We start from the raw sequence: 18978 nt of genomic DNA, 5'->3' as shown, positions 1-18978 counted from the left end.
GAAGCCAACAGAAAGAGGGGCATTCCCACCTCCCAGTCCTCTTTCTAAATGTCAGAGAGTGCTGTCTCTTTGTCTCTTGATAAGATTTTGTTTTTTAATGTGAGCAGTTGGACTGGAGCCCCTGCCCCAGGCCTGGTTGCCCAGTTTCCCTCCCCAGCAGCTGCACTGGCCCAGCCATCACCTTCCCCGGCAGCGCAGCCTGGAGCTCCCTGTGGCCCTGGCCGGCAGCCACCGGCACTCGGTGCAGGCCTGCTCACAAGGGAATTTACCTAGAAAATTTAAACAACAACAACAAAAAAGGGCTAAATGTGAACATATACTTGCTGTCCTGCTACCAAACAAGGGATCTAGTCTCCCTGCAAATGCAGTCCATAATATAAGGAAGCCTTCTTTGCCCTTTCCAGCTGAGGATGGAAAACCCCTGCTTATCATGATGCCTGTCACTGTCTTCTGTGGTTTGAACCATCGTCCACAGCTCAAAAAGATTCTGACAGATCGCTGAGATGATGGTGAAAACAAGCTACTTTTTACCTTCACTTCAGTTATTTGTCAAAAAAAAAAATAATCAGAAAAGTCAGTGGCATTTTGGAGGCACTTAATTAATTTGTGTCCTTATTTTCTCATATATGCTGATGGAGTTTTCCTCAGGCTCCACATTAGAGAAGCCTGCAAAGTGCTTGAGGGGTCTGCACTTGAATCCTTTTCATCTCCTGCTGTCGTTAAGTGGGCCTTTGCTGCAGGCTTACAGAGTCAGAGGAGCCGCACTGAGAGACCTTCTTAAAATATAACTATATTTAATAATAACAGAGGAAGTATAAACTCACCAGCCCGTTCAATTGCTTTTTATAGCAATGTTCTCCTGCACCAGTGTAAAAGTGCCACCCTTAAATACATTTAATCTTTTTCTGCTGGGAGTCACACTTTCCGAGTAGGATCTCAGTTGCCAGTGCTTGATTCACGGATTCACGAAGCTGCCAAGAGCAGAGGGGAGAGATTACTTTAAATTAAGAAATATATATTAAAAAAAAAAAAAACCCAAACCAAAAAAAACCCCAAAATCCAGTTGGGGTGTTTGTTTTCATATGTGAGTACTTTGGAGGTGTTGCCTTTTTCAAGAAGAACGTAATACTGAGAATGCAGAAAAAGTGTGTTCATCCAACATTTCACCTAATTAGCACACAAAAAAATCTAGGCCAAGGCCAAAGCCACGGGATTTAAAGCTCACACAGACTGAGATCCTGTGGGCTAACTATGTCCTGGACTTTTGGAGGGCAAAATAGGCGTTGCAGGATCTGCCAGGTGGCTAGCTGTGTGTACAGTTTGGCATGAAGGAGGGCAGTTTTGTGCCTTTAGTCTGAGCTTGCTGAATTTAATTCTCCTCCTTGTTATAGATCCCTGTTATCAGCTTGGGAAGCAACTTTCTCCGTTTGTGCCACAGCTCCTGACCTGTGAAGCAAATCTACAGCCCAGGGCTCTTTGTAGGATTAATTTTGTATTCAAGAAGGTGCCTGAATGAAATGCCAGGACGTTCAGATAGATGAATGTCAGAGTGCAGTAGCTCAGCTGAAAGACAGAAGAGGTTCTGATACCCAAGTGCAGACAACTCTTTCCCAAAATGAGCCTTCCTTTTGTGACACAAATAGGTGTAGTGTGGGCACTACAAGCGCCCAGCAGTAGGTACTGTCCTTATATAAATACAGATTATGTTTGTATTCCTTTTACTTTCTTTGGTTTTTTTTTCTTCATTTTCAATCAAATGTTTCCTCTGCTGGTCTCAGAATCTGTGGTAGAATGGAAAACAAATTTGATTTTTGGGAATTTTGTGAATATTTACATTTCCACATGTACCTCAAAGCAAATGTCTGTTTGGGGAGTGTCAGCTGGAGGTGCAGCAGACACACGCTGCAGTGAAGCGAAGCTTCTTGGAAAGGGTTTTTCAGAGGAGATTATCCACCAGGGGCTTCCAGAACAGAGAAATCACTATGGAAATCTGAGGAAATACTGCTCCTTGTCTTCCACAGCACTTGGCTTCGGGTGGTAAATGTTCCAGTCCTTTTCCCAGGCCAAGCCCAGCACCTGGTGCCATAAAGTGCCTCTGCAGAGGAGCTCACATGGTGTCCTTGGGGATACCATGCATTGTGTTAGAGCAGGCAGCCTACCTGGGTTTGCAGTAAGAGAGCTAGGACTGGAAATGGGGCCCTCATGAAAGATTTCAATTTCAAAGGGAGTCAGTTCTTTCCATAAAGTGGACACTTTTATTATGGCCAACAAACCTTTCAGAGATTTGGGATTTTTTTCGATGATTAATTCAATAGCCAGTTTAGTCCGATGAAGACCTTGTGCCTGCACCAGTGAGCATCCTGAGCGTAATGCAAACCTGGAGGCAGCACAGGGGAATATAGCAGGACACGGGTGCTTTTACAGCCCATGCAAGTGATTGCATTTGTCACAGACATAGTTCATGGTCGTTGAAAGGACAGTCACCGTCACACGGTCAGGAGGAGAGGGTAAATGACTGGAGCAGGGAGGCTGAGGTGGTTATGTCCCTTGCAGGCATTCCAAGAGTATTTCGTACTCAGGGTGGTTGGTGTCAGTTTTGGGAGGCGTAAATGAAGGAGTTTGCTTTTGTTGTGAAAGCATGGCTGGAGTCTGCAAGGGGACAGAATTGTTTTTACTGGGAAGAAAATATTCCCAAGCTACTTCTGAGGAAGCAGGAGGAAACCAGCCCACCAGTAGGACTTTGTCACCTAGTAGTGGTGATTTTGTTAGGCACCATGAGGAGCAGGAGGTGGTCCCCCTGACTGAGCAGAGGGATGGGAATGAGCCAAGGATGAGCAGCATTAGGAGTGGGGCACTGAAATGATCTGCTCAGCTGGAGGAGGGAGCTGTGCCCCCCTACCCATGTGAAGCCCTTGTTTGCTGTACTCAGTGCCTCTAAAATGCTGATCTTTTTAGCATCTGCTTTTGTATTTGCAGAACATCATCAAGAAAGTGATCGGGCAAAAATTTGTGTACAAATTTGTCTCCTTCCCTGAGATCTTAAAAATGGATCCACATGCTGTAGAAATCAGCAGAGAGAGCCTTTTGCTGCAGGACAGCGACTGTAAGATGCCTTCTGAGAGCAGGGATCAGCACAAGCACAGCTTGTCAGCACTGAAAAGCACAAGCCGAAATGAATATATCCACTCTGGCCTGTACTCCTCTTTCACTATCAACTCTCTGCAGAACCAGCCAGACCCTTACAAGCCAATCAAAACAGAAAAACTGGAGGAGAAGTCAGAAGGAAACACACCAGTGGAAGAAGTTCGGACTGTTATAAGATTTGTGACAAACAAAACAGACAAACAAGTTATGAGGCCCATGGTGTCGTTGCCTTCCACTTCCGAAACAGCAGCTGCCTCTGCTTTTCTCAGCTCGTCAGTATCAGCTAAAATATCTTCCTTAATGCTACCCAACAGTGCCAGCATTTCATCTCCGTCGTCGTCTTCCTCCAGGTCGCCGTCTCTGTCTCCCACCTCACCCCTCCCTACAGAACACAGGAGCCTCTTCCTTGAGTCCAGTTGCCACGACTCAGATTCCCTTGAGCCTCTGAACCTCTCCTCAGGCTCCAAGGCAAAATCTCCATCTCTTCCCCCAAAGGCTAAAAAACCCAAAGGCTTGGAAATCTCCGCCCCACCTATGGTTCTCTCCAGCACTGACATCGGTTCCATTGCCCTCAACAGCCCCGCGCTTCCTTCGGGATCCCTGACTCCAGCTTTCTTCACTGCACAGGTAAGACCTGCCTGTCTCTTGCTGTAGCCAGGTGTTGTCTCCGTGTGGCCAAGAGCGTTAGCTCTATGGGTCTGTCATCATCCGATGGGAAACATCTGGGGAAGAGGAACACATAGCAGAGGTCTGAACAAAGGGTGGAAAGTAGGTTCCTCCTGGGGTTCCTATGTGAGTGTGGGAAGTGCCACCACAGTTCACAGGCTGCCTGGAGGGATAACAAGATGAGCAGCCGTTAGTTAGCAGGAGTAAATTGCTTATCAGTTCAAACCAGCCTCCAGGTCTACAAAGCAAACAGGGAAAAGCGAATGAGAAAAACACAGGGGTTTTGTAGGTCATGACTTGCGGATGTGAATTGTGGGATGTTAGATTTCTCTTCCAGATGTTGTATCCCTTCAAACAGTGTGACTTTTTAATTAGTTTTTGTATATGGAACAAATTAAGTGGTTTCTAAGACAAAGCTCATAAGCCAGTTTCGATTTCCAAAGTTTTACAGATCCACAGAGTATTTGCCAGAGCTTCCTTTCAGCACAGACCTACTGAATAACCAGTAGGTTATTCCTTCTTTTTAATTACGTATTTGTGGTGATGTCAACGGTAAGTTCTCATTTTCAAGCAAGTCTATGAAAAAGATCTAGCAGTTCAGAGGAGAAGAGGAAGATCACATAAATAATTACCTGGTGTGTTCATTGGTGAGTTTTGTCTTACTCTACCACTGCAAAATTAGACAAAAAAATGCAAGAGTAAAATTATCCCAATGGGGAACGCCCCCTAACATTCCCCCCCACCCTGAAATAAAAGTTGGTGCAAATACTAGCATTGAATGAAAAAAACTGAACAACAAATAAATAAATACAAAGGTGTGTGTTACAAACTGTTGTTTACTTCGGGCTGTCTAGGGCCGCGTTATATGCAAAATCCCTTACCTCTTCCCTGTTTGAAAAGGTTTTGTGTGGATGATGCCTGTGGTGCAGCCAGTGTTAGAGGTCTTCGAGCTGGCTGCGGGCAGCATCGTGTGCCTTCACGGCACTAAGGCCTGGCAGAGGTGAGAGTGTCTCCTCCAGCTCAGCACTTGCTCTTACTGAGCTTTTTAGGTGGCTGCAGAGCAAGTTTGTGCAAAGCCACACCTGTAAGCCATCAAGATATGAGGTTGTGTCGCAAAGAAAGAGGATCTTGTGGGCCGTTATCTGTCATTTTTGACATTGTAATGTCTTTAAGTGAAGGTTATGTTTGGCAGGAGGAACAGAAGTGTGGCAAACCAAAATTGAGGTGCCTTGACAGACTCTTATAACCTCTAACTGTGGTATAACCACAGTAAGTATTTTGCTCATAGGGAGCAAATCTGACAAATAAATCGTATCAGATGCCAACCAGACACAACGACAGCATGAGTTATTACAAGCTCACTTTAATCTACTGTTGCTCCAAAACTCAGTGTAAACAGAAATTTCTTTCCTCATTTTGTAATTATTTCTTTGAACATTTAATTTTCTCATTCATCTATAAACTGGTGTGCTTACTGCCCCTGAAAGACATGGAAGTGAATTAGGTAGATGATTGTGGCCCTCCTTTAGCAGGATGCTGAGCTAAGGCCAGGATGACTGTTACCCAACTTAATGCAACTGCAAGTGTTTTTCTACAGGTTATGCTATCACAGAAGAGGCAGATGGCGCCCGTCTAGGGTTGTTCCTGGGCCCGTGCATTTAAACTTTTGGCTGTACAGCAACATAGCTTTTTTCCACTCTTTTAGCCTCCTATTTCTGGTGTGGATAAGAAGCACCCTGCATCCTAAATTCTTGACCTGGTGAATAAAAAAATGAAAGCTATATAACTGTGTTCAGATAACTGTAATAACACAATCCAGAATAACTAAAGCCATAATTTAGGCAGTTCATCCCATTATCCTAGGAGGAGCAATGCATCTTATCTCAAATGATCTCTGATTTATCAGATCCCAGTGGTAGACACCTGCTGCCATGGGGGGGTGGGCGCAGAACAGGATTGGCAGACACCAGTTGCTGCTCCAGGAGTGATGCAGGTTTGAAGAAGGTCCTGCCACCTGAGAGGGTATTTCAGACGACTTTCTGTTGTACGTGCTGGTCATGAGGAATACCATATGATAAGCACAACCAATTTTAGAACAGAAAAATGGGTTTGAAGATGTTGGTGCATACGGTACCAGACTTCGGTAGAGAAATGTCAGCTTTCCATTTGGTTAACTTCAAAGAGAGGTATTTGGATTTTGTTCAGTACTTGCTTCTTTTACAGGTTACTTCTGCTTGTTATTTTTGTTGACTCTCCCTTGGCCAATGTAGATATATATATTTTTTACTCACTCTTTTTCTTCAGGCCTCTACTTAGCATTTGTAATGTTTACAACATGCCGTTTCCTTATGGTCAAAGTAGTGTGCCTGCAGCCAGCACGTGCGTGGTCTGCATTGTATCCACATACACCATCCAGGCTCCAGCACGTGCCTAATGACCTGGGAAGTAACATACGTGTGACAGCACTTGTCCATTATCTGACAGCTAGAAGTGACAAGAAGGATTGTACTTACCCACATTCTTTGTCAGAGAAGTTGGGAGCCATGAGCATCGTTGCTTAACATAATCCTCTCTGTGCAATGAATTATTTCTATTTAAACTGTTCCTATGCTTAGATTATAATGACCTTTTTTTTAAGTAGGAACTTCCCACTGGGTTCCACATCTAATACCAGATGTACAGCTGCATGAGGGCAGAAAATGAAGTGACACATCAATTTCCGCGTGTAATTTAAGGATAGCCTGTGCTGTGGTGTTGTTTACACTTATGTTTCCTCTGGTGGTTTTGATGCTTGGCTGATGGTGATACTGAGAACGAGCCTGGGAGGCCCTCTGCTCTTCTTGCATTAAATATTAACAGATTTGGAGGCTTGCTCTGGCCGGCTCTTGGCTCTGGCAGAACTTGCAGACATTAGTGCTCTGATCATCAGAGGACATGAGCTTTTGCTGAGAACTGTTGGTAGGCACGTTAACGTGCTTCCAGAGATGAATGGAGGACAGCTCAGTTTCAAATCTCTCTCTCTGAAGGCTTGCTCTGGCTGTATCTAGGTAGGAATAAACACCTCCAAGCTTTCTTCATTATTTTCAGAAGACCCTCTCAAGAACTGCATTTTCGGTTCTGGGTATCTGCACCTTCTTAAAGAAAAAATAACCGAGGCATAGCTCATTGGAGCTCTTAGTACATTTGGCACAATCCTGTGTCCTTAGCTGAATGTTGTTTGGTCTGGCTGCTTACATCTTTGGTTTAAGGTTAGTAGGCTCTTCTGTAAGTAGATCTCTGAGTATTTATCCTGACCTAATTCGGTGTGTTGTCAGTCTCGTAAATCCCCATAAATGGCTGCCTGCCTGTGGAGCATCAGCTTGTAATGCGGCTGGAAAGGTGCTCTCACTGCTACTGCTGTTTTCCTGCCTCCTGAAAGCACCACGCTCTTGGGGAGAGGGTGTTTGTGAAGGAGTCATTCACAAGTGCCTGTTTGTCAAGTATTTTTTCTCAGATATCTTGACAAGAGCTGTCACTTGATGAGATCAAGACAGAAGTTCTCTCCTCACCAGGCCTCCATCCGCTCTTTGTCCCTTTTGTCATCATCCAAGTATATACAAACCCTGACCTCATTGGTTCTCCTGTGACCACCATACCTGCTGTTTACTGCTTTCCCAGCAATACCATGTGTTTATTACTTCTTGGGACATAACTGGTTTCTTCCATGGGGTTTGGGTTTTCTGATCCACCACCTTCAGCACAAGGGAGACGGCAGTGTCCTTTCCTTTTGCTTTTCTCCATGAACCCCACTTCTTTTGAGATTCCTTTGAGAAACCGTCCCCTTCAAGAGCAGCTAAGCTCTTTGTATTAAGCAGCCATTCAGGTACCTTGGGACAGAATCACTGGGAGGACCGTACTGTTTGCTGCTCCTTGTCTCTCCCATCTCTTCTGCTGGTGTTAAACTAACTGTTTGACCCCGTTGTGACCTCCAGAGCAAGCAAGTCAGAGCAGGTCTGTATTCCTGTGTGACTGCACAGAACCTCAGACACCACAGCTGATGCCTCAGGCACTGCTTTGCAAACAAGATGTCCCTCATATTTGAAAATCCACGTGGCTTGTGGCACCTGCCTTTCTGAGCCTGCTCACCGCAGAGTCCTGGCACCGGGCTGTGACAGCCCGTGGTGTCAGCAGTTGTTAAGCGAGACCCCTGGTTGCAATTGCCATATGTGGGAGTTTATATTTCTGGCCTGGTGGGAAGGCAGCGGGTACCAGAACGCATGACGTGCTGGTTACCAGGGCGACAGACTCCTTACCTTCCATCTTCCATCTTCTCTTTACATATTTTGAGCTCTGGACAAACTGATGCCCCAGGTCAGCAGAGCACCGAGGCCCGTGTCTACGCAGCGAAACGCACACTTGCTAAGCGTGCCCTCAAATTCCATTAAGTGCTTTGCTAAATAGGACTTATTTTGATAATTGGCATCAAGATTACTGGTGAGATTAACTCATTATGCCAAATACTTTGTTCAAAACTGTCACATCACTTTCATGTTCTTTTTTGGAAAGATAAAAGAATAATTCATGTGATTCTTCCTTTGAATGGAGATTTGCATGTGCTTTAACTCCACCTCCCCTCCAATTGTGCTTGGGAAGTGCTGAGAGCATTCCCAGCAATCCTTCTGCTCCGCGGCACTGGAAGGAGTCACCTCCGAGTTGGAAAAAGCCTTGGATTCTTAGTTCTTGCCATTTTGATTCCTCTCAAACAATTAGCTTGCTCTCTGCTGTCCCTCTGGGCACCCCAGCCATACCCCTGCCTCTTGCTGCATCAGTCGCAGGATATTCCAGCAATAGGATGAGGGGCAACGGGCTCAAGCTGGAACATGGAAAGTTCCATTCAAATATGAGGAAAAACTTCTTTAAGGTGAGGGTGACGGAGCCCTGGAACAGGCTGCCCAGGGAGGTTGTGGAGTCCCTTTCTCTGGAGATCTTCAAGACCCGCCTGGATGCTGTCCTTGAGTAATGTGCTCTGGGCAATCCTGCTTTAGCAGGGAGTTGGACTAGATGATCTCTAGAGGCCCCTTCCAACTCTGACAATTCCATGATTCCCTGAGTGTGGTTCAAAGAAACAATAACTGTGCTTCTCCTTAAGCAAATCACAATAGGAATGAGATCAATTTGCATACGAAGGAGTATTAAATGTGCAGGTATCCAGTACTGACCGCTGCGGAGACAGGATGCAGGGCTGGAGGGGCAGCTGCTGCTGGCGCGCTGCATGTCTGAATTCACTAGGAAAAAGAGCCAGTGGGTGAACTTTAGGGGCTGTGGTGACTGTATGGAGCTGTAACTGCCGAGGCATGCATCATGGGGTGGGTTTTTTTCTGTCTTGCAGACCCCGAATGGATTATTGCTGACCCCAAGCCCGCTGCTGTCTAGCATCCATTTCTGGAGCAGCCTCAGTCCTGTCGCTCCTCTGAGTCCTGCCAGGCTGCAGGGACCAAACACTCTGTTCCAGGTAGGTCTTTCCAATGCACAGTTTCATTTCTGAAAGCACACGTGTGGAAGAGACATGGGGGAGCATCTCCTCACATCGGTCTGGAGCTTTTCAAATAATTTAAGAAAATACAGGAGTTAACAGGCACTTTTAAAGGGAGGCCTACTTACTTGTACCTTCTTTAAACCCGTGGCACAATCAGAAACTCCAGGGCAGTGTCTGCTGCAGCAAGCACATACCTAGTGCGGGAAGGAAACAGAAATAAATGCTAAACTCCAGTAAGAGCAGGTAACTGAGCTCTAGGAGCTTCAGGAAGGGAGTGCAGACCAGTCAGGGACCAGCCAGAAGAGTGGTGGAACATGGACTCTGGGAAAACCAAGACCAGTTTGGGTCACATGCAGTAAGGTGGGTGTAGGTTTATCCTTCTGTCTTAATGAGCTACTTCTTGCTCAGAAAGACAGGACATAGTTGTATTTACAACAAGGGCACTCTGAACCTGAAGGCTCCATTTCCAGTTCTCATGCAAATTATCCATGTGTCCTCAACAAGTTACTTCATACCTCTGGGTTTGGTGTCTCCGTACGTAACAGGAGAAAGACAGCATTGTCCCCTCTCTCTTATGGGTACTGGGAGAGTAGAAGTCTCAAAGTTTTATAGAGATGTGGTAAATAGAAAAGTTATTAAGTAAACTGCAATGGCCACAGCACTCAGCTGCAGCCTTCACTGGAGGATTAGGAGGAGGAAGGTGGGGATGGTATTAGCAGCTCCAGCTGTAGCTGCTGTGAAACAGCTGATTCAGTTAAGTCACAGAAGAAATTATGCTCTTCAGCTGATTGGCAAGAAGCACAAAAAGCTGATGGCCATCTGAGCAGCTGGAGAATGCAGGAACACCCTTGGAATTAACTCCCTGACTGTTGTGGGCACTAACACAGGAGGGGGCTGCTGCTAGAATGGGATCCTTGTGTTGGTCTCTGAACCTTCAGGGAGACTGACTGCCCAACTTCAAGCACGGTCCTCGCTGGGATGGTAAGTCCTTCTACCTCCAGTGAGACAGCTGAGCATAGAGCCCCTAGGGCTTTATATTTGTGTTTCAGATAAATTAATTTATCCCTATGGGGTCTTAGTTTAGTACACGTGGTTAAAAACAGCCAGACACTGCATTTAAGAGGGAAGTGTCTGCCCCATGGCCTGGAATGTGCTTGGACGGACATACTCTAGCCACCCTCTGTGGGACCAGAAAATGGAGTGGCCTTAGCTCTGTCCCCTCTGGGAAACCCAGACCTCCCTCTATAAATTATGTCTTGTTCAGGCAAAGGCCACAATGACCAGTCTGCAGAGTGTAAAGCTTTATTTTAACAGCCATATAGGAAACGACAGCCACAGCTGAAGCCTGGTCAACCCCATGGAGAACTGCTGGGTCATCCTGCATAAGTGTCGGGGCAGAGCTCTCCCCGAGCTGCCCGCACAAGCCAACCCACACTCCAGGCACCTGGTCAGGGAACGGGGGAAGGAGCTGGAGCTGCTTCACTAGTTGCTTTTGCTTTCACCTGGTCCTTTGCAGTGGGAGTCAGAAGAACATTTGGTCATTGTTAAAACAGTCTCAATGCCTGCTGGATTGCATGGAGGAGAGATCAGGCTCCTACATTGTTTTTTCTTTCAGGTGTGTGCCACTTTTCACAACAGCATGATGCTTGGCACTGCCTACAGTTCTTTAGTACTAGTATTTGTATAAGTACAAGGACCAGGATGGGATCCATCCATATCCACAGTCCAGCTAAGCCCTGGACAAGCCTATGGGAAAGTATGGTCTCTCCATTAACAAACCAGGAATTTTTTCATAGAATCATAGGATGTTCTTCTGGACATTGAGCCATTGACCACTACCCTCAACCATCCAACCAATTTCTCATCCACCGAACAGTCCACCCATCAAGTCCATACCTCTCCAATTTAGAGAGAAGGATGTTTTGGGGGGCTGTTGTGGGGGACCGTGTCAAAGGCCTTCGAGAAGTCCAGATAGATGACCTCCATAGCTCTTCCCTTATTCGTGGATGTAGTCACTGCATCATAAAAGGCCACGAGGCTGGTCAGGCAGGACTTGCCCTGGGTGAAGCCGTGCTGGTTGTCTCAAATCACCTACCTGTCCTCCACGTGCCTTGGCATAGCTTCTAGGAAGATCTGTTCCCAGATCTTCCCAGGCACAAAGGTGAGTGCTGTTCTGGCACTGCTGGACACAACTACATACATACTCCCTCGTGGAGCATGTAGATGCTGATTAACTGGTAAAAACCTCCCCTTTGCTGCTTATGAGGTGACAGCAACTCACATACACCTTTGCCTGTGCACCCGTACAGCTCATTTAAAGCATCACTGGAATCTGCAGTCACCTTTCACACAATTTACCTTGATATATTGGCCATACCTGGAAAGTCTTGCCTTTGAAGCCACGCTGCTGTATAATTAAACTTACTTTGATGTTTCATCACTAGTTTGAAATTACCACATAACTGGAAGAGCAAGAGACTTGCACAGAATTGGTTAATTCATAAGAATGCAGCCAAACTTACGGACTACCAAGTTAGCTTGAATGAAGCGCTAGATAAATTGAGTGTATTTTCTTGGTTACTACTGTAGAGAGAATAGCACCGAGAGGGTGTAGTCAGGCCCCAGATCCCCACTGTTAACGGGGGCGTATGAATAAAGAGCATCGTCCCGGCCCCAGGGGCTACAGAGACAACAGGCAGAAGAACAAAAGAGCTGGGTTGGGCTGGAGACCAGGGCAAAGATGAACTCATGACATGAGCATTGTTTGGGTCTCGGGTCCTAGTGCCAGGATGCCACCCGCCTCCACAGACACCAAGGATCACACAACCCTCTCTTTGTTCGCTTTAGAAATCACATGGAACACCTCGTAATTTACATGTCTCGCTTCAGAAGCCCAGACTAGAAAAGCAAGAGCTTGTAATCAAGTTCTGTGCGTTAATGAATCTTGGCAGAAGTGGTGGAAACATTTCCTGAGGTCTGGTTGGGTTAAAACAGAGGCATCAGCCAGTCCCGGCCGTACCAGGAGTGTGGTGCCAGCCCCCAGCAGCTCGGCGTGATTTTCAACTGAATGTTGGAAGACAGATATCATTAACTAACATCTTCGTGGAAGAGTAATCCAGTTATAAGCTGATTACATGCACGTGGAGAGGTTGATGACACCACAGTTGGCTGTTGAAGGACTAATCTGATAAGGGGTAAAGAATACGCCGTACCCTTGAAGTCAGGAGCTCTGTTACCCAGCTCTGTCTCTCTCAAGCCAACAGAAACCCAGCGCGGAGCTTGTGGAACCAGGCCTGGAGGCCAGATTGGTATCTGCCACGGGGATAATTCCTGCCTCATGCTGCAGCAGGTTTATTCCACCTACTTGCCTTGCTTCTTCTCGGGTCAGACGTGAGAGAACTAGTCAATACACGTCACTGCAGGGAAGTTAGTCAGGATGCTGTCATGAACTAGGAATACACGGCTTATGTATCGAATTGGTATTTTTTTAACACAGTATTTCAGAAATAGAAGGTTAATACTAAATTACAACCTATTCTGCTTCACACACCGAGTGATGGTGCATACCCGGTTTACGCTTTCTTAGTGAATACAGAGAGAAACTGTAGTTACTTGAGAGTAATTTTCCCCGGTTTTGTATTCCCAATTGTACTTTTTCTGCCCTAAAAACCAGCATCTCGACTTTCACTTTTGCAAAGTTCTTTCCTGTTTACCTTTTCTGAAGGACAGATGAAAAGCATGGGTTTTAATTAATATTTTGTAGACTGAAAAACATTTTTTGAAGGAGAATGGATGGCAAACATGGCTCTAGAGGATTCGTTTTTCCCAGGGTGATGACAGATGTATTGTCATGTGAACTTTTTATATAAAATACAGCCAGTAATAGATTTACACATCCCCATAGGTTTCCAAATTATTCAGGTTTCGTTCTCTATTTTACATTCCTAATGACTGAGGCAGGCATTTGGGATGTATCTTCCTGTATAGGAATGACAAGCCTTGAAACCATCTGGAGTCGGCTGCTAATGCTAAATGCACGCGCTTCTGGGCTGAATGTTTGGAGATAAAGAGTAATTTTTACCTTTTGGCCTCTTAACAGTTTCCAACTCTGCTAAATGGTCACATACCAGTGCCGCTCCCCAGTCTGGACGGAGCCTCTTCTCCAGTACTGCTTTCTCCAAACGCTCAGAAATCCTGATGACGCCTCATCGCGCCAAGGACTTATTGGTGGATTTAACACTTCATTCCTATGGTCTAGTTTTTCCTGTGTCATGAGAAGGACATTGTGAAACCCTCTATTACTTTGGTTTGCACTTTTCATTACATGGATAATCTACTTTTATTATGTTAGCATTTTTAAACAGTGTTTATATATAAAAGTATACATAAATCTGTTTTGCATTAAATGAATTATAATTTTTTTATATCATAGCTCTCAAGTGTTGAACACTTCTGTTGTTGATGAAGTACTTTTCTTGATGGATTGCAACAATGTATCTAATAAGGATGTGAAGCTTCTTTTTAATCCCTTTTTCTGCATATTATGCACTGTGCTTGTGTAAACTATAACCGGCTGTGCCTTCTTTTGCATAATGTCATGTAAATGATTTATATATTTTCTAGTATTAAGATAAAAAGTTGAAAGACAAAACTAGTATTGGACAGCCCTATGGTAGTAGTTCAGTATTTTCTCCACGGATAGGCCATATGATGCAGTGTATTCATGTAACTTTGTATTAAGTGCTTTCCAATTGTATAAAAATAGCCTTATAATGTTTCTTTGCTGAAGTGAAAAACGTAATCAACGTTATGGTCAGGAGCTGCATTTAGGGAGTAACAAAACCACGCGTGCCCAAGTTCTTCTGTGGAGTGGCGAGAGGGAGGAACTGGGCTGTGTGTGTCCATGAGACACTTCCAGCATTTGAGAGTACTTCTGTAGAAAAGGAGAAGACGTTGCTGAGAATTTATTTGGCCTATATACTTCTTACAGACTGTCAACATTACAGCTGGAAAGACTGCCACTATCTCTGTCCTCCCCGGGAATGAGGGTCATTCCCGATAGAGAAGTTCCAGGTGCTTTGTTCAGTCGTGCCAAGTGCCTTCTGCTCTTTCCCCACAAAGCTTGTTCTAGCTACTAAAGCTCAGAAGGTCGTGTTTCCCCTTCCCCCCCACCTCCCAAAGCTGGAAGAGTTACAGGAGTGTAAATTAATGCCTGGTGCTTGTAAAGAGGCATACTGTACGGGCGGGATGTTTATGTATAAACATCTGAATTCTGGATTAAAAACCAGCACTGTGTTACTATATACTTGCAACTTGAACTCACTGGGTATGTCCTCTACCTTGAGGTGATGCCTTAGTCATCTTAAATGTCAGGTTAGGATTAGGCCAGACTCGCTGGCACCACAGATTCTAATCTTGGCAGGGTTGATGCAAATCTTCAGTTGTCTGAGGTGGCTAAATTGGGTTGAACGCAGCTTTACCATGTAGGTTTTTCAGATGAGACTTTCAAAAACCAAACCAAAATCAGAATCCTGTTTGCTGCAGGTCATCAGAGCTTCTACTTTGCTTTCTGGCCAAGCGGCTGGTCAAAGTCCGTTCTTTTTGAAACTTCTGCGGTGAGTCGTCTGTTGATGTTCTGTTTGGATGCATTTCAGTGATGTGTGTGTAGTTAATTGTAAAGTGCTTTTGGATCCTTCAACCTGAAAGGTGCTAAATAAACATTTTATTAATGCAGTTCTGATGTTCAAAAAGCCATTTTTGGGGCAGAGGTAGCCTGACAAAAAGATAGCAGGAACTTTCCTCAGGCTCCTGGGTTGCACAACCAAAAATGACTCCTCAGTTTCACTCGTAGCAATTAACGGGATAAAAACCTGCCATATCTGTGTGAAGTACCAGTGCTGATAAACACAGCAATTAGCTGCAAGAGAGAAGGAAAAAGAATGAAACACATGGGAAGTCATTCACTCGATTCAGCATTTTAAGAGCTCCAAGAGGTACCACCCCCCACAGAGTAAAAACCAGAAGATGAACCGATGCAAAATCTAGGAGTGAAGGGAAATTTTATGCCAAGTGAAATCAGAGTAGGTTGGGGGAAAAGGCGGCAGGGGATGCCTGATGGGGTTGACTAATCTGGTGGAGATGAAATCACAAGGGCTCGCGGGTCAAACATTTCTCTTTCAGTGGATTCCTCTCAGGTAAATGGGATTTTTTTTCAGTAACTAAGTTACAGAGAGGCAATTACGCTCTAGAGCCAACTCTCCTCTCACTTTTATGTAAGTATGAACGCCAACTTCAGTGCAGTCTCGCCTTCCGCACACCAGTTCCGCTACCGGGAGAACAAGGCACAGAGATGAAGCATTTCTCACCAGGAGTTTAAAAAGTAAAGACAGATACTCATGCAAATTTGGTCTTTGACTTAGTAAGAAGTACTGAATACCACACTGCAAAAAAACTCCGGGTGAAGATCAGAGGAGGGAGTGTGTGACACAGAAGAGATGCTTAAAAGAAAAAGCATCCAGATTCTTGTGACTTCGTCTCTTCTAAAGTTTTACTATTAATAAGGCAGACTTTTTGCTTTTCAAAAGGCTCCACACGCCTCAACACACATCCCCATCTTCTCTCCCACCCTTTGAGTGACTTTGTTTTTCTTTTAAAGACAGCAGAAGATAGCAATTCTGTGATGACAAAAAAAAGAAAAAAAATAAAAAATAAATCTATTTCAACAAATTACTGTAAAGGATCCAAGAAAATCCAGTAAAACTTAAGGGAAGACACCTAGAAACAAGAAAGCGGTGCTGTCGTCTTATCTTCAAGAGAATAAAAAATAGCAATAGAACACTTCTTCTTTTGCTAGGTGACTTTTCCATTAAAAAAAAAAAAAAAAAGTTTGTCAAAATGAAATCTGCCTTCCATATTGGTCAATTATGTGGAATTCCTCCTACTGGGAAGAATTTCTACAAATAAAGTCCAGCCTCTTAATTCTGAACACTTACCTAAACCACTAAATTATTATGCCTTATACTTCGAAGAAAATATTTTATTGGTAATTTTGTATTGAATTTTATTTATGAGTATCTTTTTAACTGTAGAGAAACATCCACTAAATGTTTGTAAAACAACTGCTGTGGAAGTGTGCCATTCCTGCAGCACGGAGAGCTCCAGGACAACAATCCCAGGGAACAAAACTGGAGTTATTCTCACTTCAGTATTCCTGGTAGTAATTGTGATTAGATGATACTTGAGGGATTTGGGGGATAGATTTACACTTCACTCATGCTGCAGCAATACAGAAAGTTTTCAACGTTCTATAGACTGGGTGCACAATCAGGCTAGTTTTGGCTTACCTTTACGTTGTTTTTTCAGAAAAAGGCAAGTATCCACCAGTAGGGCCATCGCTACTGGGCAGCTTTGCCAAGAGATTGCCCACACCTTCTGCCCTGGCACAGGTAAGTAAGTGGCCTCTGTTCTAAAGAATAATTTCAAGGTGGGGAACAACCAGCTACAGAAAGCGAGAGATCTGACACGCTTCCATTACGTCAACAAAGAATAATTTGTTTTGTCTGAAGAAAAGGAGTCTCATCAGAGAGACGCTTGCCAATCTGGAAATACCTACTGAAGAAGTAATGAACTGTCAACAAGATGACTGTTTAAAAGGGGAAACAGTCATTTAAAACAGACTATAGCATTTCATTTTAACAGAACGAGTCTCTAAGAGGCTGTATGGCCTTGTGCCCATAGGAAGAATCTTTAGAAGCCATCACGGCCACCAAATTAATTTAGAAACACAGTACACAGGTTGTCTTTTACATAAGGGCATCGCTGTTCCCTTCTGATCTTGAGACTGTCTCTAGATCCTGTGGGGTAAACACACACAGGTCTCTCAGATTTAAGAATACCTCTATGAAGCAACCAGAAAACAACAACTTTTGAAATCCCTTTTCGCTCCAAACTGTAACTGCCCTTACCAATTAATACACAAGCACTCTCCCTACACAGACGGAGCACAGACCTGTTTCTGGAGGGCACAGAGATTGACAGCATTAGTGAGGAGGAGTATAAATTTATTTAAATGAAAAAAGGAGAATGAACCTCAGGCAAGGACTCTGGAGCAATCAGCATCACGGCCTGCCTTGGGTGGGTGGAGGGGGGTATTTGTAGAAAAGCATCCTAGAGGGCTCTGGAATACATTGGATTTTTTCTTGACAGATTTGCATCAGTTCATGTTCACTCTGCAAGAAGTGCGAATGGATAAATATACCCTTAATTATTCCTACCATGGCTCCAGGCCACCTGCTGCCTCCTGCAAATTAAGGAAAAGGACATGGAAGAAGGGAAAAAAAAAAAAGTCTTTGAAAAAACAAGCTTGGGGTGTGAAGGAGGAGGAGGCGGCAGCGCTGAGGCTGCCGTGCAGGGCCTGGAGGAAGGTGTTCCGCGGGGACACGTTGGAGAGGGGGTAGGGAAGAGCCTTCTCCCCCATTTGCAACCCTCAGTGATGGCATTTCCATCAGCAAGAAGACCTCACTGCAGCAAATGGAGGAACTTCATCGCTCTCTGGGGAAAAATGTGTTTCCAGGTACAGCATCGGAGCTGAACAGGACTCGTATTTCATTAGGGCCATAAAAGCAGCCTCCTCAGGCCGGCCGGCTTCTTCAGCCCTTCTGGAGGATGCAGCCAGGACAATAAATTAAGCAGGTATTTCCCACAGTAAGTATGTGCGTATGTGCACATTCACAGTTAAAGTTGGCTCAAAAATTACAGGACTTAAATGAGTAGAGGGATTTTAGAAAACATGGAAAATAATGGAAAATTGTAATGTTCACATTTTTCCACTGACATCAATCTTTTCCTTTCAGTTAACGAGAGAGGTGCAGCACAGCCCAGTGAAAATCACACACAAAAGATGAAAAAAAAATAATAATCTAGAATAGCTAAACTCTAATCCCAGTTCTGACAACACGAATTTCTACTCTGGCCTAGAGAAGAGTGTGTTTTCTCCACAGCTGGAAAGGCTGTGTGCCAGGAATTACAAAGCCCATGTTATCCACTTGGCTTTTACATTTTTCAAAATCATCCCACCTGTACCGTCAGAGCTTATTTTGCAATGTACAGATTACACACTTGTTCAGTGCTTCCTTTATGTTTTATAACCTATGCTTGTTATTTTGTCAGTCTCTTAAACTGGTCTGACGTGGATGTTGGGGAGGTATATGGATGTTGCTGACCCACACATAGGCCAAAGAGTAGCATTCAATCTCTAACAGCCCAGTCTCTGAAATGGAAAAAAATGGGAAAAAAAAAAAAAAAAAAGAAAAAAAAAAAAAAAAAAAAAGCCAGGGAGGAATCTTCCAGCACAAAAACCCCGTCCCTTAAAAGGAAAAAAAGTGGAAAAAAAAAAAAAAAAAAATCTGTAAAAAGAAGCATTCAAGTTCCTCCCCAAATTTAAGAAATTTCACTGAAATGTTGCATTTGTTTCAAAGCCAAACATTACTAAGGGAAAAAAAACCATGGTAACAAGGTGCACAAGTGTCTTCAACTCTGCCCCTTAGTGATCAGATAAAATCAAATGTCTGTGACCCCACATTATCATAGATAAAGTAAATTTGAATTTTTCTTCAGTGTCACTATAGACTACAGCCATGCATTTCCATACCCTA

At 44.3% G+C, this 18978-nt stretch overlaps 1 protein-coding gene across 1 annotated transcript in view; it reads left to right on the top strand.

Annotated features, from left to right (window-relative positions):
* ELK3 (ELK3, ETS-domain protein (SRF accessory protein 2)) overlaps positions 1–15058 on the top strand; it is a 40898-nt gene extending 25840 nt beyond the window's left edge. Inside the window, exons 3-5 of the mRNA XM_014964286.1 lie at positions 2977–3771; positions 9179–9301; positions 13425–15058. Coding sequence (XP_014819772.1) covers positions 2977–3771; positions 9179–9301; positions 13425–13523 — 1017 coding nt within the window. The 3' untranslated portion in view covers positions 13524–15058. The remainder of the gene's footprint in view (positions 1–2976; positions 3772–9178; positions 9302–13424) is intronic.
* The last annotated feature ends 3920 nt before the right edge of the window (positions 15059–18978 follow it).

This window comes from Calidris pugnax, unplaced genomic scaffold (genome assembly GCF_001431845.1).
Source record: "Calidris pugnax isolate Ruff unplaced genomic scaffold, ASM143184v1 scaffold44, whole genome shotgun sequence".
Classification (NCBI taxonomy): Eukaryota; Metazoa; Chordata; class Aves; order Charadriiformes; family Scolopacidae; genus Calidris; species Calidris pugnax.
This window is presented reverse-complemented; position numbering and strand designations above follow the sequence as displayed.